The sequence below is a fragment of the Ischnura elegans genome, chromosome X (genome assembly GCF_921293095.1).
Source record: "Ischnura elegans chromosome X, ioIscEleg1.1, whole genome shotgun sequence".
Taxonomy (NCBI): Eukaryota; Metazoa; Arthropoda; class Insecta; order Odonata; family Coenagrionidae; genus Ischnura; species Ischnura elegans.
Window position 1 is genome coordinate 83603679 of NC_060259.1, and position 24328 is coordinate 83628006.

At 37.9% G+C, this 24328-nt stretch overlaps 1 protein-coding gene and 1 long non-coding RNA gene across 3 annotated transcripts in view; one reads left to right on the plus strand and one right to left on the minus strand.

The window, feature by feature from the left end:
• LOC124170524 (dnaJ homolog subfamily C member 25 homolog) overlaps window positions 1–21573 on the minus strand; it is a 52306-nt gene extending 30733 nt beyond the window's left edge. The window contains exons 1-5 of one of the 2 annotated variants that reach the window (XM_046549299.1): window positions 21271–21573; window positions 20775–20916; window positions 18003–18191; window positions 11311–11493; window positions 1614–1809 (exon numbers count right to left, since the gene is read on the minus strand). In XM_046549299.1, the coding sequence (XP_046405255.1) occupies window positions 1614–1809; window positions 11311–11493; window positions 18003–18191; window positions 20775–20916; window positions 21271–21382 (822 nt within the window). In that variant the 5' untranslated portion in view covers window positions 21383–21573. The remainder of the gene's footprint in view (window positions 1–1613; window positions 1810–11310; window positions 11494–18002; window positions 18192–20774; window positions 20917–21270) is intronic. The other variant, XM_046549300.1, reaches the window with a different exon arrangement.
• LOC124170525 overlaps window positions 1–24328 on the plus strand; it is a 208585-nt gene that overhangs the window by 156869 nt on the left and 27388 nt on the right. The gene's annotated exons all lie outside the window — the stretch shown is intronic.

Sequence of the window (24328 nt, forward strand, 5' to 3'; positions counted from 1 at the left end):
GCACTATACAGAGAGTGGAGAAAAATTGTTTCATGAAATGTTGACTCTGGGTAGCTGATGCCAGTTGGAACTAAAATTGGTCAAAATGTTTAGGTCAAAAATGCACCATTTTTAAACAATCGCAACTTTGCTCCAAGCGCTCCAATAGGCTGCAAGTTTGCCCTGTTGCCAGAGGCTCTGAAAAACTAATGAGATCGAATGCACTACCACTGAACTAGCAAGCTGCCCTGGGTACATTGTGAGCTGCCTTGTATACATCGTGATCTCCGGCAAGCAAAGCATTCAAGGTCATGAGTTGTACAGAGCCCCTGGCAACAAGGAAAACTAGTGGACAATTGGAACATTTTGCACAATTTCTGTAGCTTAAAAATGGTGTTTTTTCAACCAAGACATCATTGGAAATGTTAGTTCCCACTAGCATCAGCTATCCAGTGTAAAAATTTTGTGACAATTTTTCTCCACCCTAAATAAGGGCATACTTTTCTTGAGAAACATCTAACATGTACTCATGTCTCACATGGGATAGCAAGCTACAAGCCAGAATCTTCACGTCTTATGTTTCAGGGCATGGAATATGGACAATAGCCCTGAATCGTGAGGATTAACTTCACAAATATACCATCCTAAACGGTATGGTATGGTATTTGGAGGAGGTGACTGAGAGCTGAGGTCATTTGCGCCATGAGGGAAGGGTAGGTAAGGAAGGGTGGAGAGAAACTTGGCGTCCGCATTAGCCTGCTCTTTACAAAAGGCACCAAGGGGACCATGGCTTAACGTCCCATTCGACGGACGGAGTGTTGCGCTTGAAATGTCCTCAACACAACACTCAAGCAGGGATCGGGCAGTCTCTGAAAATTGTCTGCCTTGGCTGGGATTTGAACCCGGGCCCACTGGGTGGGAAGCCAACACTCTAGCAACCACACCAACCTGATCCCCACCATCCTAAACATTTACTTTTCTGAGCTAAAACCAAAAGGAACTGGGTTAATCACCTCTTTAGAAGGACAATTACCCATATTTTGTATCATATACGTGAATGATTAACCAACATGTGAAGACAAATGGCCTATTGCATGTAGACAGTAGAAAAATAACTAAGAACATGTTGCCTTAAACTCAAAAAAAGTGCTTGGCACACAAAATTGCACCTTAGAGAGGAGTTTTAACTTAGAAGAAAAAAGGGCTAATCATTAAATCAATAATAGGGCTAATCACTGTTAATTGAGCATTAAAAAAAACACAAATAGCATTCCAACAAAACTATGAATTAAGCTTACATAATTTCTCATCACTATGCAAAGCTAACAACGGAACAAAGAGCACCAGGTTTATGGAATGCAGGGCTCCATAAAATACCTTTTTGAGAAGCAGAAATGCATGGTTTATGACCATCAAAAATAGGAATAAAAAATACAAATGAATTAGGTGATGAAATGAATTAGCTTTACCACAGCTCAATAAAAACACTCTCAAGGTGTTTTCTAATAAAGTGAATAACAGAAATGAAGAATATACAAAAACTGACAATTTTCCATAAAAAATTAGAACTACTACTACTATTACATGCTCCTGGATTTACACAACAAAAAAAGACAAAAATAGGCACTACTTACATCAAATGCAATTTGAGTCATTTTAAGCCGTTTACGAATAAGATATAACTTTTCTTCTTTTCCATACTCCATTTTCTTAATGTTAAACTTCCAGACCCAACGTAGATACCATGCAATATAGAGAACAATATTGACAGGGAGCAGGAGAAGTTGAATCCAAAGGACATCAGTTACTTTTGGCTTAGCATATCCTCCCCTAGAAAGAAAATTTAACATTTCAGATTCTCTATTACAAAGATTCCTTTTATCTCATAGAGCCAGAGACATGTTAATATGAAAATACTTTCCTAAAGACATTGCAGGGAATATGAAATGAAAACATGGTGAATGAAAACTGATGTAACTGAACAATGTACCACAGGGGGAGGAGGGTTGGTTTTTATATACAAATGATAACAATGCTACTCATAACATGATTATTTAAGCCCTCAATATTTGAATACAAACGCATTCAAGGAAGCCCATATAAAGAGGTATTTCATTCTATGGCAATAGGCTTAGATGTGTAGGAGAGACCAAAGAAACCTGACCGCTTATAAAATAATTCTACTTTTTACAATATGTACACAGATTAGCTGCCAATCATATCTTTTGTCATTAACCTAGTCAGATAGTGATTTTTCTGGTTTTTTCATTGACGTTCTGTGAGTAACCCCTCACGTCGAAATGACGAGTCTCGCTAGTCATGACCTTCCGATGTCAAATCGTACAATGACAAGTGTAGCTCATCATCGATTTTCAAAGACATACAAAACCACGGCAACTGAAACGCAAAAGAAAGACAAGAAAGCCTAAAATTTCAGCATAACACTTGCAGCTAGTCCATCCAAAGCCACTCACTGTTCTGAGAAGGGTCATTTATTGGTACATATATCAAAACGCAGCATAAGTGGAGAATGTGCAGAGTTGTCACCTCCTTTATAGCATGCTATTTAAGAAAAGTTCTGCCTTCCTCCTGAACGTAAACTTCGTGTCCCCCTGCCTCGCACCTGCTATGGTGACTGTCGAGGGCGGTAGGAAGTTGTGGATTGGAGTCAGCTCGCACTGAATGCGAACATCTCATGCTGTTCGCTGACAGAAGATAGAGCAACGCTTGGGCGACGATGTTCACCATATCAAAGCAGCAGGAAGGTAATTTTTGGCTGGAATCAAAGTGGTCCGGTGACATTTAATGCAAACAAAATAGTCTCGCCCATAGATGTACGTCGTGAGACAAGTAAATTTGTGCTTGCATGAAATGATGCATGCTTTCGAAAATACATTGTAGTTTGTGTTTGACACAGAATCTCTGTGAGTGCATTTTAGACTTAGTCCCAGCACAGTAGCTCGATACTGCGTAAAGTTGCATGCAAAAAAACGTATAAACCAAATATAGCCTGCCCACAAAATTGGGAACATACAGTGGCAAGCCACAATTAATTCCTGTCTCTGCATCACAGTGGTTCTCCTTTGCAAAACCCTAGCAACCAACAATAGGAGCAACACTATGACAGGCAACAGTGCCACAACAATAAGCAACAAGTCAATGACTGGTAGCGCAGCAGTCAACCTGGCTGTAGAACAGGAATGGTATTAACTAAGGAAGTTGATTCTTAAATTTTTTCGGTTCTTGGTACCAGTCTGGTTCTCCCCCATCGGTCCTCGGTTTTTGATACCCCGTTCCAAGGATGAACTCTTATTTTCTGAATTAATGGCTAATTTAAATGAACAACCACCAGAAGTGAATGAAAATAATTTCACTAAAGATAAGCAGGAAAGCTCTGTAAAAAAACTTGAGAACATCTCCATAATTTTATTTTCCCAGTAAAAAAGTTTAAATAATGTAAGATCGACAATGTGTCACATTACATCAAGCAGACACTGGTTCTTTCTCCGATTTCGGTTTAAAAATTCAAAATTTTTACCCTTTATGGGTCTAATCTATTCTTTTCTGAAATACAGTTGAAGCCCCTTCTAATGAGTATGGGATATAGTGACAAGCTGGAATCAGCGACAGCTACCCAAGGAACCATTTTAAAAGCTATGATTTAAATGTAAAATAAATTCGTTATAGCGATAATGGCTCAATTCCTCTCCTGTGCCATTCGTAACTACGACAGGTTGACTTTCTGACCATGTGCCTCATCTCTGGCATTCATTGCTATTAAAACTGCATTTTTTCCACCAGCTTCAACGTCTAAATGTTCAATATTCCTCTATTCTTCTTTCCATAATTAATTTCTCATGTACACATTTCATTGCTCTTTTGTCACCTCCTTGCACCTCCTGCAGTCAGGTTAAAAATTATTCCACCCATCTGCTAGCACCATGGCTGGTAAACACAAGTTGTTGGATTTAAAAACCAAAATGAGAATTATTGCAGATTGTGAAAGTGGAGTGTGTTCAAAGAGTGAAATAGCGAGGCGATTTGGAATTAATACATTGACGTCATTCACCATCTTAAAAAGGAACGAATTCATGAGACAGTGCTTCGAGAAGGGCGTCCAAGAACCCAAAACCACCTGCGGCCTGGAAAGCTTTCGCAGCTAGAAACTGCCCTTTTCTCGTGGTTTTGCCAGCTAAGAGCCACGGGGATTCCAATCACTTGCCCAATGATGAAGGATAAAACTGAATATTTGCGTGAGAGATTTGGTGAAGACAATTTTAAATGCTTGGATGGCTGGTTTGCACAATTTAATAATAGGAAGGAAATATCCCTTCATAAACTATCCGGTGAATCATCAAGTGTTCCCAGTCGGCACAAAAGATAATTTAGATAGAAATTATTTTGGTAATTTGGGGCAAATTTACTCTAGTAACCTTTACCCTTTCTTTAACGTGTAATTACTCGTGCAGAATTGCCAACAGTGAAGTATAAAAAATATACAGTGAGGCATTTATTTAATTCTAAGAGGTTGAGGAAAGTTAAAAGTAGAAAAGTAAAGTCCAATATATCCACAGCGACACTGTAGTGATATTTTTCAAATTATTTTCGATTTCGTTTTGCAAATAGTTTCACATCGCATCGTTTTACACCCTATCGATGAAAGGCTATGGTCATTAACAAAAATTCAAGTACTTAAAAATTACCTGATTATTTTTATAAATATATAGAGAAGAGCACTCATTTTCATCGGATAATTATTTTAGTTAAAATAATTTTATGAAAGATCAAATTCACATCTTGACAGTTGGCTATTTTGGATCCTCAACTGCGATTTGCGCCTAGTGGACCATAACGTTGGCTATGATTGGACAAATAAACAATGAAGGAGGAACATGAACGCAACTGCAAGAGCCAAAGTAACGTGCCTGGCAATTATAATTTCTATCTATTACTGGAGCATGAAGTAAACTACACTAAGTTACCTGATACAATGGTGAAAATAGTAAAATATAATTCAGTGGAAAATTTAACCAGAGAGTTGCATCACTTTTTGTTGTGATGCCATGGTGAGACAATATACTTTTTAATAAACAATTTTGACACAGGGACAGAATTGTATGGATACTGGTGCCGAAAATGGCTTCAGGACCTCCAAAAACTGCCGGAATGTAAGAATATAGATTAAGAAAATGAGCTCGATTTGAGTTTTCCCCGCGTTGTATCTATGCACAAGTGCTATTTCATTTGTGGATATGCCGCTACAAATTATCTCCATCCTGTTCCCGTAGAAGCTAGATTGCAGGTGAGAGGAGGTTGATCATTCCTTTCAAAAATGTGGTCAGTAAAGGTTATCTACATGATAAGTGGTTTTTACCAATGAAATTCCCACTTTCCGTATCTAAGGCATAAGTATTTCCTTGTATGTTTATAAAATTCGTCTATTTGTGGACAAAGTCGCATATTATCTAGCCGCAGTTTGACGGCGAAACTTAGTGACTTCCATTTTCTAGAGAACTGATTGTCCGCGAACTTTTACTGGTTTGTCATGGGATCAAGTTACAGAGTTACATAGTGTGTTAACGTCGACGAGAAATTCGGATATTAGGTCAGTCACTCAAGGGCTGATAGTTTTTCTTTTCAAGCTCCAAACCGGAAACATGAAAAGTACTAGTTCCCCTTTGAAAACCATTCCCTATTTTTGCCCTTGATGGGTGTGGTTGATATGCCCGGACCTTTTTTGGCCAATCAAAATGATGCCGATTCTCTAAAATCAATCTTGCAATCGGCATATCCAATGAAACATTTCATGAAAAAGGGTGACATTTTGATTCTGGATAGAGGAGTTCGGGATGTTGTGTCATATTTAGAAAATGATTTAGAGTTCAGCGTGATGATGCCGGCGTTGAAAGGCAAGCGAGCTCAATTGATGACTACAGAATTGAATAAATTGTGATTCGTGGCTAAGTTAAGACGGGTAGGTAATGGTAATATTAAGGAAAAATATCATTAGAATATAACGAACTATAATTTTTACTTAGAATATATTTACAGCGAATGGCATCGTATAAGGCAGCACATTGAGATGTTGCTGTGACCACCACCTAAAAGTTATATTTTCAATACGCCAGCCGAAAGGTATTAAAAAACACCTCCAGAAAACGTTTTTTCTTTTTGGCCCTCTCAAGCATATTTTATGAAAACGTGCATTAGAAATTTTCAAATCGACGCCATATCTTCGTGCCCCGCTCAAAGCTCTTGAAAACAATTGAAAATCTGCTCCATTAAATAAGGTTTCAAATGCCGCAAACCGCATTAAAAAATATGCATTCTTGACCGAGATATTTAAAAAAGAGTGAAAATCGTATTTTCGATCTAGCCGGCCCTGGTTGGCATCTAGCGGGCTGGAAATGTAGGGAGGTTTATCCTATTTGATCCCAAATTGCATACCCCAAGAATGGGAAAATTCCGGGAGGGGGGACTTTTCACCTTCTTATCCGGCTATGCCCTTTGCATGACAATAAATAAAAAATAGATGCTAAAAAATACTATAAACTTAAATTGAAAGTGCAAAAAAAATTAAATGAAAGTGCCATTTACACCTACCTCTAGTTATGAGGCTAAAAAATTTGTATCATTGGAAATATGAGATCTTTTTCGATAACATGAGACTATTTTCATGAAATTATATGTAAAGTCATATATCAATTGAACTGCCTTAATGCCTAAAAGGATCAAATGGAGAGGTTTAAGAATGCTTTGATTACACTAAAATTATGGCTGATAGGATGAGATTTAAACAGCTATTAGCAATCATGTTTTTCAATTCACATTTATTTTCATTGAAAAAATTCCAATGAACCAATAATTGAACAACTGACCTTTGGCTTTCCAAGCCACAGTGCAGGCAACTATGCTAGTCAGATTCCTTGATTCCCGTGACAATAAGGATCACTACACTACCTAGATTCCTTGATTCATGTGACAATAAGGACCACTACACAATCTAAATTCCTTCATTCCCATGGCAAATGGGAATTAAGGAAACTAGATAGTGAAGCTGTTATGAAAGCCAAAGGCCTGAGGTTCATTTTCAGCCAGGGAGAATTTTTTTCATGGCAAGTAATGTGAATTTCACTGCAGTCCGCACTGCAGGACTGATTTATTTCATGATATCCTCCAATTTTAGTCCTATGGAAAAAAATCTCTATGTTTCATTAGGAAAAATTTTAAGAATCTGAAGATCATAGGTCTTGGAAGAAATTCTGAGGAACCTTCCATGAAAATAGATGCTGAAAATCTGAATTCTAGTCAAAATTAAGAGACATAACTCATGACTAAAGGCTTTGCTTACATTAATCCTTGCAGAGGAAGACTTGTGTGCTTGTCAAAAGTATGGGAAGATGTGTGACGCTGAACCCTTCAAACTCACAGGCTGAGAAGAGGCTATCAACTGTTACCATTGGGTTACAAACATTTTTGTCCTAGGATGGATGAGAGATGGATGAGAAGAACAAAGTCATAAGATGGACAAGTAAACTAAGGGACAAATTCATTCCATATCACAGAATATAATAAATATGTAAATAAATGCATGAGCCAAAAAGCATGAGTGGTCAAGCATGACGTCAGCTAATTTCACCAAATGAAATGCTAGGTTTCTTCCCATTTTTCCCATGACCTTCATTGTGTTTGCACAGACATATCAAATTACCTTAAATCCCAGAATCTAAAGCTTTCCCAGTGAATGATTTGGGTGAATTATTCTCCAGTTTCCCACCAATGCTGGGAGAATCTCCCAACAAAATGTCAGCATCCACTGTCCCCAACGACCTAGGGGGAACCCGAGAAGAATTTACCTGAACCTTTAATCAACATTTTAATGCAAAAAAGGAGTTTTTAGAGCATCTGAATCACTTGTGAGCTATAAAATCATCATTAATCAGGATAAATGTATAAATTTTGCATAATTGGACAGAGCCACTGTCTGCAAGAACAAACTGAGGCAGGTTGCATGGAATAGGAAATTAGGGATAGGGAAGGGGAGGATATGAGCAGGGGCAGATTTAGGGGGTTGGTCACAGGGGTCATGAGATCCCCCCAAATTTTTAAATTTTTATTAGTTTCATAATTTTTGTATTCTCGTAAAAGAGTAAAGGGAGTGCATATGCAAATGCATGGCAAGTCCCAGTCGTGAGAGAAGTTTGAGCTGTATTCATTGTAGAGCGCAGCACTACCTTCCATTAAACACCCTTCTCTCCCAAGGGGCAATCCATAATCCCCAGACTCAGGTCATGATTACCCCAAATTTCAATGTTGAATCTGTCCCTGGACATGAGAGACTTATTCTCAAGCGATTAACACTCAGGGTTCCCACTCTACCTAAATAATGAAATCACCGTTTTTTCCAGGTTTTCACATTTTTTTTCAAGTTTTCATGGTTTTTTCAGGTTTTCACTGTCTCAATCTCGACAAATTCACGGTACGTTAATAAGCCAACAATACGAAAATCACCGGCCATATATTAACTAATAATTAACGTATGCTACAGGTGCCGTGAATGTAAACGCAGCAATGAAAAGTGATTTCTGTTATGACATCACCTATCATTTGCAAAATTCAGGGCCAACTAAAGGTCCAGCCCAACCGGGCTCTTGCCCAGACGCCGAATATCATGGCCTTCTTTATAAGTGAATGCCCTTATGACCTTCTTCCGTATGGACACCGGAAGTCCAACTTTAATTCCTCACCGAGAGATTGTTTTTTGCAAACGTTGCTATTACTGCACAGCAACCAAATTTCCCTTAACCAATCTTTCTGAGGTCATGGAAAATATTTTATTAAAATTGTTTATAGAATATAATAAATATAAAAAAACAACAATTTCATATAATTATAATGCACTTGGTTTTAAATATATGGAGACAAAATAAATACCTGCTGGAACTTGTTATTTTCACTTTATTATTCACATAAACTCAAACGAGGTGAATGCAGTCTATTGAGAGCTATTGATATAAATTGAAAGCCTATTCGCTGTAGAAATGTTTTCTCAAGTAAATTCCACTGGCAAACTCATATTTTTAAGCATACGACATGTGCCCTCATTTTGCATGGGAACCGAACTTCCGAGTTACAAATCAGATGGTTTTCGTAAATGGTTAATTCTGGGTCTATTAGAAATGCAAGTTATTTCACTTTTCCTTTTTCAAATACCAGTCCTTCCAAAGCTATCACAGAAATTGAAATGCTTAGACTAAATAGCAGACTTCCACCATTAAAATGGAAAATATCGGACAACCTGTCGTCATATAGTACGGACCAATTACTACACTTTGAATATTCTTGTGTAGATAAATGCATAGACTAGGAGTTTGAATACAGTCCCCCCCTTTACTTTTACCGCAAGCATTTTTGGAAAAAAGGGGGGACTATATTCAGACATATACGGTATATCAAACTTGTGGGCATGGCGTACCACAATTCTTTTTTTTTATTATATGCACATTGAAGGTTATATTAATAATAATGCTTCACTGCGTTTATGGAAAAACTTAAACTTAATAAAAAATTCACAATTACTTTATAACTGGAATATGTAAATCGTGAATTTCACCATGCAACAGAGAGTTAAAAAAGGATCAGCCAATCACGCGTGCATTTGATTGTATACATATATCCTTCGTTGTGTTTTTCTCATGGAGTCATCAGAATGTTACATATATTAGTGGTTACTTTCAATGATAAGTTTTTAATAAAAATATAATGAAAGAACTGAACCAAGCAAATGTGCAAACCTTCATGTAAGACACAACCATTTTCAACCAATTTAAAGAGAATTACAGACAATCAGTGCTGTGTATTCGTAATTCAAATAATTGATAACTTTGTGTAAGCAAATATCGAATAGCATAAAAGCTCATTATTCGAGGTATTCGGTGATTCGACTATTCGAACGTCCCATCCCTAATAAATACCAATCAAAGAAATTGAAGACAGCCCAAATAAAAGTTTATTTCCTCTTAAATTCAGATCACTCCATCATCAGCAATGTAAGTTGAGACTTCTGTAAATCCATTAAAATGCACAGAGGATGACAACACTTATAGGGACCGACTTGAAAATCCTCTAGTAGTAAACAAAAGTCATTAAAACAGACAAAAGTACATTAGAAAAACCAAGAGAAAAAAATCACAAATTTATGGCATATTTTGGATCTATACACCAAAAATGGAATTTTTTAATGCTCACATGACATACTTGAAATTATTAGAAATTCTTTTTAAAAAGTCACTTAAGTTCACTCCTTTCAAACGTAATTTACGGCCACTGTCAGAGCATTAAACAATAGACAGTGAAGAAACACGGATTAATCATTGGTACCCAAGAAACCTGAAATTCCTGAAAGTTTGATTGCAATGAAGACTGAAAGTCAGTTTAAAACTATGAGAGCACAATACTTGTGAAAAGGATATGACGATTTCTCCTCTAGTATCCCAAGAGTTTAAAACAGATGGCATTTCACTCCCAATGAATTGCCACCTAACATGTAGACAATAACCCAATTTGAAATCCAAGAAGAATTTATAATAACAGCAACCTGGGAAATTATTCAATGTTTCATGGAATAAAATGGGGTGGGTCTTGACTGAAACTCTTGTAGCATATACCCAAATCATTAGTAAATTTTAGCGTGGTTTCTATTAGCTTCCCAAAAATATATCAACCTCTCTAATATTCTGAGGAAAATTAGCTTTAGCATTACTTCTGCATTGGTTCAATAGAACACATAGCAGATGTAGCCATTCATATCTCTTAATTTCAATTCATTCACAGGGTTCATGCCAACTATCCATCTTCAATTTCCCTGACTTTACCCTGATAATTTTAAAAATTTCACTCACTTCATAATAATGGAAAAGTAGCAGTATAAAGGAATTTCATGGAAAGCTGCAACAAGGAATATTGTGAAATAAAAGCAAGCCGTATCAGCAGTGGCAGAAAGAAATTCAAGTGGCATCAAATATGCACTATCCCTTGCTGCCCACTCACGAGGATAATACAATGCTGGCCTCACCCCCATATGCAGCAATATTGTACATGTTCAACAACAATTTTTATCTATTTGCTGCACCTCTGGAGTTTTCCCTGATCATAATTCAATTTCCATAACATTTCCCAGACTCCAACTCATGATTTTAATTTCCTTCATATTCCATGACTTCCCTGATTGGCAAGAACCCTAATTCATAAGCAGCACACTAGAGGACAATGACATAGGGTGTGAAAATCACCAATACGATGCAGCAACTTATTTTTTCTACTGGTACTTACCTAATATCTATATTATCTTCTAAAACTTGTCTAATTATCATGTCCTCTTCTTCTTTCATTTCATTCTTAGTACGCCGTCGGCTCTTTTTACTTGTGTCAAATTTGCCCAACTTCTTGGCCATGTCAAGTGCCTTCAAGCGATACTTTGGGACGGTTGATAAATACGTTATGGCCGAATTATACCTGAAAAATGAAACCAAGGGAGGTAAAAAAAGTATTTATTAGTACAGTACACTAATGATAAGCATCTTTACTATTTATCAAATATAATATCAGAATTCTTGGCCAAAAGAGGCGATAGAAGACATGAAGAGTAAAATACAGTGGAATCTCGATCTATTATTCCCACATTAAACAATTGCAGTTCCTGGTCCCAAATAAATTTCTTAAATAAAATAAATGAACAAATACTTCGCATTCTATCAAAACTCAATTTCCTCATAATTGACCTTTCTGGCAGTTGATCCAGTTTTTTTTCTGAAAACATAATAGCAGGTTACGATTCACAAATTATGCAATTGTTCTCTCTTGTGAAGAGTTGATAGCAAAGGGACATCTTCTCAGGATATTCTGTTACTCCCTAAAATTCATTCAAATTCACCTGCTAATCTGATGCTATGCTAGTTCAAAATGAGCGGGATGATTTTGAACCTGATTTAGGAATAAAAATTTAGCAGCTCAGTCATTTACCCACTCTTCACCCTCTGCCGTTGGCTTTGCTTATGTGATAGCTACAGTTCCAAACTTCACTAGTAAGACTGGTTCTGTACTTTGCATTGAGGGTTGTTGACTTCCAACCAGTGAGTGTTTTCAGTCGTTTCATAATTTTATTATTTAATTTGTCTTTAGACCAAGGCCCTTTAAAAGAATCAAGTGAGTACTTTAAAAGATTGGCTGAAAATAATTGAAGAAGGTGAAAATAATCTGAAGAGAAGCTTATAGATTTGAAAAATGCCTTGGGTTGAGCATTACATAATACCACATACGTAATAGCCTACCACATAATAGTCAATCGCAGCTAAGAAGGGTGAGATTCGAGAGCACATACACAAACATGGTAATGCATCCTAGAAGAGTTGACAATATCCTGGCAAGGAATCGACATTAGCAGAATATGATAGTTTCCTTCATCAAAGAAAACGACAGGTATTGATTGCGATTTGTTACCCACCATTATTGTATTCTTAATATACAAATTATTTGGTTTTTAGAAATCCTACTTTAAACGAATGTTAATGGTCAATTTTAATTGCATTGGAAAAAGGCCAGATTGGCACCCATGTGATTCCACTCCACGAGCCACCACAGGGACCTGGATTCTATACCAGTTGATAGGAGTTTTACATCATCTGAGATTACCAATGCATGCATGTGGCACAGAGCTTAGGGATCTTAATAATCATTATGAAAATTGCCTATGGTCGGAAAGTTTCCTTCGTTTGATGGGCTATTAATAATGCTTATTTAAGCCAAGAGCTACCTGCTAGCAGCCTGCATCGTGTCAGCCATCATAGCTTCGCACCAAGGTGGGCTAACATGGCGGAAGCCAGAACCAGAATGATGCCACACGGGCTTTTGCCAGCATTCATACTTAGCCGTCGCATTTTCGCGCGCATGAAAATTTTCACTTTTCATTTAATCGCGAAAAATATGCATTGTAATTTCAAAATCTAAAATCGTGAAATATATATACCAGGAGTAATAATCTTTTGATTTAAGCAAAAAACAAAAAACAATAGGAAACCACCCCACTGGAAATAGTGCTCTTACCCTGGTACCAGCAGGCACAAGTATTTGATATTCCTATTGGTGGAGGGACACTAAAGGTAAAAGCAAGACCATAGCCACCCTAGAATTCAACTATGACAATTTTTGGGCTTGCAATGGCTGAATAAATCAATTCAAAAATCAGCATGGTCTTCACGAAGCTGGCAAGAGAGCAGGCCGGATGTAAGTCTTGAAAGCACAGCTGAATGGCTGGAAAGTCTGCCATCACTTTTGGAGGGCTACGATCCTTGAGACATATACAACAGGGCGGATCGAAAAAATTGATTTTTTTTAAATCCATCTGGCCCAATGAAAAAAAGTTGTGGGACCGATCAAAACTATGGCCTGAAAAATTTGAGACCTCTACATGAACCTCTTAGCCTCGCTCAAATGCAATTTAGGGGGGAGGGTTAAAATTCGAAAAATATAACATTTTATGGTCATTCCCTATAGTTTTGCCAAGTTACTGCCCTTCTAGAGCAAAAAGTTGGTGCAATTTCACGTATCTGCCACCACTTAGCCACAATATGCCTAATTTGAGTCCGCGCCCGCAAACAAAATATTCCAACACCCACGCAACGTCGCGGATACAAGAGCAGCAGGCCAATCCCATCCCCTCCTGGGCGTTCATCTTTGATAATAAAAATCGGAAGATGGCAGAAGGTAAAAAAGGATGCGTACTGAGACGAATTGTCCCTCATTTGGTGCCTTGTCGCTATTAAACAAATCGATGTTACCTACTTTTATAGAGTGATGAAATATTTTTAGATCCGAAAGCGCAGGTAAGGAGCCTACGGTCTATGAAGACGCCTCTCGAGTGGCTATAAAGGTGTGCAAACTTTGGATATGCACTTCTATTACGGTATTGTACAATAGATGGGACTAAATGGATTTTGGGTGAAGACTAATAGCGTCCCCTTCCCACTAGCCTCTCACATGCCCCAGATGCACCAAAATTCACACCAAGTGCATCTTTCTTGGTTTGTCTTACTAATATTTGATTTTTCAGCATCATCCGGTGAGGAACAATCACGAAAGAATTACTCAATTATCTGCTTTCCAGTCTGTATTTCTTATGTCAGTGTCATTCCTCGTCTTTTGCTGCTGTCAACAAAATTTTGGTAAATTCTTTTGCGAATCTCTCATCCGCATGCATAATAAAAAGAATACTCAACTTCAAATTTTAACGTTCATCAATAAATTTTTGAATTTCCACAGCACTAAGGTCAGATATAACCGGAGGTACCGTGGTCTCTCTCCAATATATCATCAGCGGGCAATCCTTTACGTCGATATTGAAATCCAGCAATTAAAAAAATCTCAGATTGGTCGCCAAACGCATCCTTGCAACTACGCAAATTTGGTTCCTAGATTGTCCTCCCAATGTTTATGTAACAAATCAAAGCCACCAACAAGACGTATATAATTACTTACACGCAATTTTCCGGGGAATTTCTAAATCCTCACCCTAGCCATTGCTCCATAGCGTCTTCGTATATTTGTAATCACAAGCCTTTACTCTCAACAAATAAACACAATTGGTTATCCTCACATTCAGTCACTGACCCTAGCCAATTTCCCATCCTACCCTTCCAGTACAATGACCCTGCTTTCCAGCAGCCTACACAAGCCGTTTTCGAGGTCTTCTTTGATTAGCTTTCGCACCCGTTTTCACAAAATTGGGCCTCAGCACCTTATTCAGGGATTATCAAGGGTCAGCTGTGGAGGGAGGGTTGTTGGGACGGAGGCATGGTGAGTGGAAGGATATTCTGTTTAAGGATCGAGATTTGTTGGGAGGACAGTGAGTGGGCTGTGGAGAAAATCTAATGGAGGGAAAGCCTAGTGGAAATGATATTTTGAATAAAAAACGTTGAAGCCTGAAAATACCCGTGCTTCAGAAATGGAAAAAAGACATTGAAAGGGGCATGCATCAATGAATTGTTGCACGCACGTCAAAAACCGGGGAACGATTCATGAATAGATGTACATTCGGCTAACTGATGCAAAGGTGTGCATCGGTGCACATGATGAGCACATTACTCGGAAATTCACGTGTAAGTAATTGTACACATCCTCTAATTCACGTGGTTAGGCAGAATTCGGAGTTTCGTTTAAAATCCATAAAGTGATATTAAATTTTAAAAATCACAAAGTAACTAAATAAAACGAATGGGGATAATTTGTAACAGTGATTTCAAAAATTAGAAGAGAGAAAAAATATTGCCGACACTGGGACTTGAACCTGGGACACCTACCACAGGTTTGAAGATTTTCGCCCTAGACCACACCGCCACAGCCATTGTGAAGGTGACGATTACTCAAGGGATGTCATGCTGCACGAAATCTTTACAAGCGAATATCTCTTGAACCCGAGCCTATGTGGAAGAAATCCATGACACTTTTTCTACCTTACCTCTATAGTTTCAGTTAATAACATCCACATGCAGACCCCGAACATCACTTTGGCGATGTCTCCTTGTTAGAAATCATGTGTAGTTTTAAAGCATACTATTGACAACACCTCGAAACGTGTGTTACAGAAAAAAAATTAATGTGAACAAAAACGTTTCTCTCTTTATTTCCCCAATAATGGAAGATGCTTCTCCAGCTTTTCTCCGATAGGAAACTTGTTCCTATCAGCATAAAAGAAGAGAGACTTATTATATAAACATGGCACCTCACTCCTGGCTTCAATGGCCTTGATGATACTAATAAAAAGTCTACCATTTTAACCTCCGCAATGATGATGGAGCACGGCAGCCAGACGGAGAGCCGGACAAGAATTTCCTTCAAATATAAGCTGGTAGAAAATCATACCCTATGTAATTTATGATCGTGACCAAACCATAATGAAAATAACTAATTAAAAAGATCGTACATTCACCAGACAATATGGAAGGAACTACAAATATTAACCTACAAAGGCTATTTTGGAAACGGGCTATGACTCGTTTTTTTTCCTTTGCACTGAGCAATAGAGGGCATCACAAATGGCAGCTTGGCACGCTGCCACTAAAATTTTGTAGGCGTTGGAAACAAATATCTGCCTCATGCATATATAAAACTAGATATTCGCTACTGGCCACAAAATTCTCAGATTAAATTCTTGTACAAAAATTTTTAAGATGTTATTTGATTACGTTTTATTAAATAGACGGGAATTTCTTTAGCGCTAAGACTATAGATATTCAACTCCAAAGAATGGGAAGTTTGGGGTCATATGATTTTTTACGAAAGTTCGCAGCATTAAATCAATATGAAAGAGCATTTTTTTTTTAATTCCATCTTAAATAGTCACCGATAAAGACATAAAATAAATAAAGGCCAATAAAGACATAAAAAGGGTGGTAGGAACAAAAGTAGGGATGAGACGATTCTCGATTCCACCGATTCTCGGGCACGGAATCGGAATCAAGAATCGATCACCTAAAGTCGATTCCGATTCCATCGATTCCAGGAAGGTAAATGTTTGAGCATAGACTATAAGCTTAGGGCATAAAGGCTGCCACACACCTAAGCGGCCGCAGTGTCAGCTTTGCCCGCCCAGAGGATACGCCCGGCACGTGGGTGCTGCGACGAACATAACAAAGCGGCCTTGGAAACATGAAAATGTCGGCAAGAGCAACAAACCGACGAACCTTGAAATGGCATGCGTTCGTGAGAAACTCTTGGAGAAAAAAATTGGAAACCACGGGATTGGGAAGCAATGCATGTGTTTTTGTTCTTTTATTAACCGCTGGTCACGGCCAATCAAATTATTGCGATTATGAATCACCATCAGAGAATTCATCTGGACCACCAATTTTAACGTATAATAGATCAAAATATATATTTTTTTATTTTCAAATGATATTTGAAGTCTGACGATAGTAAAAACGTGCAGAGAGGGAGTTTTCCTGTGAGAAAAAAGTTTCTTATAAATACGTGCAGAGAGCGGGTTTTTTATGTAACTTTTTTTCATAGACATTAACACGCATCTGCATCAATAATAAAAATCTAGACACATTCGCGTTTGTACAGCCCAGTTTCATCAATGCAACCCTTGAGAAAGTTGATACTTGCTTGACATAAGCCGCCGCAGCCTCCGGGCGGACTCGACAGGTTGCGTTCAGCCACCACCCCACCCCCGCCAGGCTGCTCTGGTATGTATGGATGCAATGAACGCTACATTATTGTTTAGCTACTGTGGCCAAACGACAATGTAGCCACCGTGGCTATTGTTATTTTATTCCATTCAATTCTTAAATGTTAATGACAGCAAGGCGACAGATAAATCAATATCCCACCTATTAGAAGGATTAAGAATCAACAGAATTGGAATCGAGAATCGGGAATCCATTTGAAGGAATCAGAATTGGAATCGGAATCAAAAAAAGTGGAATCAACTCAACCCTAAACAAAAGTAAACATTTTTTTGAGACTTATTAAAAATGTTTGAAATTGCGACACTCAATATAACGAAGTGCCTATTTTCCGGTCCCGCTGACTTCGCATAATCGAGTCTTTAGTGCAATAAATGCGGTTTGAGATGCTTACACTTTTAGTGGCAGGCAAAAACATCGTAGACTTGTTTCTGGAGTTATCGGTGACCCCATTTACTTAGAAGTTAGTAGTTATGCACCACTCTGAAAGGTATACCTCGTAATACCGAGACAGGAACTTCTTGCCCTCACTATATCCATATTATTTTACATATTAATCATAGGCCTTTAGGGGGTGCACTGCCTATCACTCCTCATAACATTATTCACACTATATGCTGTGTTCGGTAAAACAAGCTTCCACTGTATTTTCCTAGATGTTCTTCCTGCATGCAAGGCAATACAATTGCAAGAATCAAGTTTTATTTTAACCTTTATTTCATCTGCAGACTCATGCATCCCCACTTAACCAGGGCATAAAAAGTAACAAAATAGTTGCATTACCTTTGGCTTGCACTGAAATATTGAACAGCAGAAATGATGGTAATGGTAACAGCGACAACAATGCGGACATCCACCTTTGGTGTGACATGCCGACGATAATATCTATAATAATGGCTATATATTTTCTCTGGATTATCCAACATATAATCATAATCTGCACGGGATTCTTCATCCTTTAAAATTTCATACCTGAAAAGATAAATATTGAGATATTTATCGCAAAATCATAGATGGAACACCAAAAGTACATACTAGAAGGCCTACTATAAATTAGAAAAGTACCTCTCGGGCAAGGTTGAGACATTGCCAGATAGGCACATTTCTCATACCAACAAATGAAACTCCCAAAGAATATTTTGAGTACCAGAAATTTATTTCAATTACCATTAATGAAATGAGCTCACATGATGATGAAATTTAATAGATTACTCATGTCTTTTGACACAGGTGAGGTGCTAACGATATATTAAAAAAGACTTAAATAAGACTACATGTTGGGTACAATAAGCAGCATTTAGCGATCACCTCCAATCGAACGACTAGTGAGTGGTGCGATGTGATGGAACTGAGCTACATGGCATCACAGCATCTGATAGCCACGGGAGCCAGGAAGGAGGAAAACAAATGATAGTCACACTACATACCATTGCTTTTGGTATGCTTTAACCCAGTAATCATGACATTATGATCAAGTGATCACTTGGCTAAGTGCAGCTGAATGCACCTATCACAGCGTATGTATCAACTTTCCATCTTCAATTCCCTGACTTTTATTCAATAGCAAAGCAGCCATATATGAACCCACAAATCTAGAAATAGGAGTGCTCTACCATGAGCTTATAATAATGTGCAGTTAATATAATAACCACGTAGGTGTAATAAAATCTGGACCCAGCTCTGAAGAGGCAACAATGAGAAATGAAGTAAGAGAAGGTTGAAACTTTTTCTTTCCTATCACAGAAACTTTTGATGCTAACATTGAGAAAGCCATCAAGGAAATCGAATGGAGGCTTTAGATGTTAATATTCAAGGAGAAAGAATTACTATGCTGCCATTTGCTGACGACACAGCAGTCATAACCGAGATTGGATTTTACTTTTCTCCACTGCCAATCAACATTAGCATTGTCCAAAATATCACACCATCATTAAAAATACATAAATTGATGACACACAGCGAGACCAACAAAAACCAATATTAACCCTTTTTTCCTAACTCAAGCAAATCATTTAAGGAAAATCAAATTTCCTCAAAGTTATTCTTGAAAGTGGAGTCATATAGCATTGGAATGTCCAGTTTCATAAGAAGAGAATTCAAAAAGTTCAGAAAAACCAGGATCAAAGAAGATCAGCATTTTCTTCACCCATGCCACAGTACTTATCTACTATGTAGCCCTTCGAGGTAATTTTGTTCACTTACATTTCCAATAAAAATGGCTAGTATTTTAATGTAAGTATACCTGGACTGGCAATGGTGATAACGTAGCTAGTCACCTGCAATGCACAAATTGTGCGAAAAATGTGGTATTTCCCAGGCTCACATTCACACTTATTTTCCTCTCGGTGTACTTAAACTCGACTTCTGGTTTTAATAGGTAGGGGTAGATGTCAACCTAGACTATGAGGCTAAAGGCCTGTTTACACGATACATTAACACGTACGAGTTAATGTACGTTTGCGTGAATGATTTTTGTGGACCGGAACGGAACATGTACGAATGCAAGAACCAAATTAGAACAGGTTCTATTTTCTGTGCATGCATTCGCACAAGTTGGGTGGTTACACGGTGCATTTTGGCGTTCATTCTCACGTTCATACATTTATACATTATCCCGTACGTGTTAATGCACCGTGTAAACAGGCCTTAAAGGTTTGTGATTAATTGACATACAGGATGTGGGGCAAGTGCCTTCCCCAGGGCCATCTTGCACTTTAATGACATTTTGTTAGCGGTGTTAAAAAAAATCCACCCCAGATTTAAATGAGAGACCCTTTGGTCAAAAGCCAAGTGCTCAAAGCACTTACACGCTCCCATCATTTTTCCCGCAAACAGAAATCTTTTTTCCACAAAATTTTCACATACAGTTGTTCATATTTTTGGTATTTGACAAATATTGTATATCCTTTGTATTGTAAACGTTTGTCTATTATTTTTTAACATGTTTGCATTGACGCTTTGGAGGGGTTAGGTGGAAGAGGGCGCTTCTTAGTCTCAACCTCGCCCGAATAAAGGCATTTTATTATTATTATTATCATTTAACTTCAAATTAGCAAAAACAATACTAATAAATAATAATTTTGCTTAAACTCAAGTGTTCCACTATTCAATGGTGATTTCAAGCAGGATTCCCCAGTTTGATCCCACTAAATTCGCATTTTGTTAGGATAAAGGACAACAACGTGATGGTTTTGAGCATTTGATGTTTACTTAAGTAGGGTTCTTAGAAAGAGTTCTCTAAGAATTGACATGAACTAGCCCATTTTGCATTTTGTGAACGAAAAGTGACTGCTGAAATAAAAGGAATATAAATTCTTCCCTCTCTGGCGGTCCGTGGAGATAATGAAAAAAATTGTAGTGATAGAGTATGTGACATTGATTAGATAAGTTTTGAAGGGTTCTCGACCTGGTGAGCCACGTCACGGAGAATTGTCATAGTTCTCCAACAGCGTAATGTGGGCGTATTAACATGTCAGCAATCCGTTTACCAAGAATTTTGAGTCCTCAGTATCGATTTTCCATACAAGAAAACTGATCAATGTAAGGAACACATACGCGGTAGCTATCAGCTTGAACTTCTCCTCAGCCTCCTTCTTCGCTTCAACTCCACGGTGCATGTCAGGATGAAATTTTTTCGCCAGCCGGCGATAGCTCTTAGATATTTCACCTTTCGGTGCATCTCTTTCCACTTCCAGAACTGTTAAAATGAAACAAAAAGACATTAATTTCGGAACTTACTCCAAAGACTATTTATCCCACAGATACCCAGGGTACGCACGCAAATGACAAATTTCATATGAAAGAAAAGATGTGACAAGTTGTAAAAGGGGTATTTCGTATCCCTCTTTAGCTTCAAGTAATTTCTGAAGCACTAAAATATTGCTTTCCATACAAAATACACAAGAAAAACACAAGCCTCCAAAAATATCAATTCCCAATAGTTAAGTGAGCCTTCGACTGCACAAATCAAACAAGAAAAAGAAAATAAAGAAAAGAATCGCGAGAAAATACCAACGCAGTGTTAGACTTGGGCATGCATAACATCACTTACCTCCATAACAACTGACTTTTCCACAATATATTCCTTCAAGGTAAGTTTGCGCACTTACATTACCAATAAAAATGGCAAGCAAAAACGTGGCTTGAGAGATAGTTAGTAACATGGTGCGAACATATGTGCTCCAGTTCTAATCTTTCATTTTCTACTACTTGCACGGACAAATATTACGAATATTTACACAACTTCAGTCCTTGCACACAGCCCTAAGGCAACGTCAACTACCACGCTACCACTATTTGGTACAATTGACCACGATCACAGCGACGACGACGTTCCACTACAGCCCTCTGTATTTCAAAATACGAGTTTAAAAGCCTTTTTTGACATAGCAGGTTGTAAATAACTGGAGGCGGTATTTCCGAGTTTGTAGCGTGGTCAAAGTTCCGCCATCTTGGTGTGCCAATTTTTGGACTAATTCTCCGACTGATATCTTGGGGTGGCTAAGTTTGGTTCTGAAAATGAACTAGTATTTCTCCGAATGTAGTCCCCCCTAATTTCGAGGCTTCAGTTTCGGGAAAAGTTAAGAAAATGCATTTGAATAATGTCCCCCCCTTTACTTTTACCAAGGGCGTTTTTGGAAAAAAAGGGGGGACTATATTCAGGCATATACGGTACATTACGTGAGAAATGCTACATAATAATCAGTTTTTCGCCGGTGGTTGTCATCGGATATTTCCCATCATTCGCGATACTCCTATTAATGTATAAACTCCATGTCTGTTAGTCACTTTACTGGCAGGGATATCCATGAAAATATACTTTATAACTGTAATTGTTAGATTAATGTCGGCTATAATAAAATGAAATACCAGTATAAGTGCAGGTAAATGACTAGTTTACACTCGTGAAAGTTTAATTCCAGCTGAGCTATTTGTAAAACGTGGTGATAAATAATAATTTTTCCCTGGGAAAAGATATTTGAGAAATAACTTCGCGAAGCCTACAATGATGTAAGAAAGAAGGATTAAATTGCGCGTTCCATATGTTATTTAAATGTATTAACGACTTATGACCAAATATTTTATCAAATAGTAAGCATTGACCCTTATGGGATTGACAATGTTTAGGTCAAAGTGGGCGTGGCTTGTCCCACCCAAGCACACCCATTCCGGCCACACTTCGCTCCACGTTGGAAACTTTTGCTGTCCCTCCAGATATTTACAACCTCCTTGGGGCAAACCATGACCCGTATATAAGGGCCTTGGGGCAAACCAACGCCGGTAACCCAGACACTAGCGCCGCTAAGATTAATACGGCCTACCTCGAACTACTGCATTTATTCCTTCTTCAACTGTTACACAGGAATTCGTGGAGGCTGGTACGAACTTTCAATCGTTCTAATTTTGCAGTCAAAGTTTTTTCGTGGCGATTTCTTAACGGTTTCGTTAGCACCAAAGTGGAACCTGTTGCCGCAAATTCAAAAAAATGGGGCTCTTTTTTCAGTTTTAACGAAACATTTTAACTATGGTTTCAAAGACAATGTTTTAATTCAAATACCTAAATTACAATAAATTAATACTTTTGCTTATGCAACTATTTATTGCTTGCGTACAAGCCATCAAAATCGGGCCGCCTTAATTTTGACACAGGCAGGAGAATGGCTTCAGAAGCGTAATATTTGTCTATCTCTTATTATGGAAATCTGTTTGTATGAAACAAGATGGTTCTTCCATAAATCAAGTATGGAAATCGAAAAGTTATTGAAAAACAAAATATGTCGCAACGCAGATAGTATGGAAGCTATAAACAGCCAAAGTGCTCGTACCTGTACGTGACTTGCCGAAAGTGAACCTATTCATTATGAATGGATAGAAACAGCGTGTTGTGACAATAGGGTAGTTTCCTTCATCAAAGAAAACGAAATGCATTGATTGCGATTCGTTACCCACCATAAGTGTATTGATAATATACAAATTATTTGGTTTTAGAAATCCCAGTTTAGACGAATGGCAATGGTCAATTTTAACCTCATTTGAAAAAGGCCAGATTGGTGCCCATGCGATTACACTCCACGTGACGTCACAGGGACCTAGTTTATATACGGGTAGGGAGGAGTTTTACATCGTCTGAGATTACCAATGCATGCATGAGGCACAGAGCTCAGGGAAACATTCCTTAATAATCACCTATTAAAACTGCCTATGGTTGGAAAGTTTCCTTCGTTTGATAAGGTATTAATAATCCTTATTTAGGCCAAGCGCTACCTGCTGGCAGGGTACTCCTGCTACCTGCTAGCAGCCTGCATCGCAGTGCCGCACATATTCTCGCCCCAAGGTCATCTCACTCGGCGGCAGTGGGAACCAGAATGACGTCACACGGGTTTTTCCCATCGTTCATACTTAGCCGTCGCGTTTTCGTGCGCTTGAAATTTTTCAATTTTCATTTAATCGTGAAAAATAGATATCGTCATTTAGAAATCTAAAAGCGTTAAATGCGTACTCCAGGAGTAATAATCTTTCGATTTAGGCAATAACAATATAATAGGAAACCAGCTTATGAGAATTGATTGAAAGGTAACTCAATCGATTATTACGCCATTTAATGGTTAAGAACGAAAAAAATTGGCATTTTATGACTTTTTATGAAATTAAACTTCCATGGGAAAATATTAGAAGAGTTGAGCTTACGTTGAAGGAATGTATTATCCTTAAAGCCATCAGAGGCACATTCTAAACGTAGAGTGTTTAGACTGAGATTAAAGGGAATATGCTTGTCAATATTCAAGGAGAAAGAATTACTATGCTGCTATCTGCTAACGGCATAGGAGTCATAACTGAGACAGAATTTTTTGAAAAACCTTTTGACGCATATGGAAAGGGCAATGGCCAGATATCATTTGAATATCTATCCAAATAAAACGGAGACTAAGCTATTAGTGTGCAGCAAAAGAGAGGAAACTAGAGCAAAAATTTAATTTTGAAAACAAAAGCTGGTTATGATGCGTTTGGTGGGGACATGGAACAGGTGATAATGGGACCGTATTAAAAATCTTGCACGTTTTTTAAGGTCCTTGGTGCACTCAATTTCTGAAAGCAGTGCAAGCCATCAT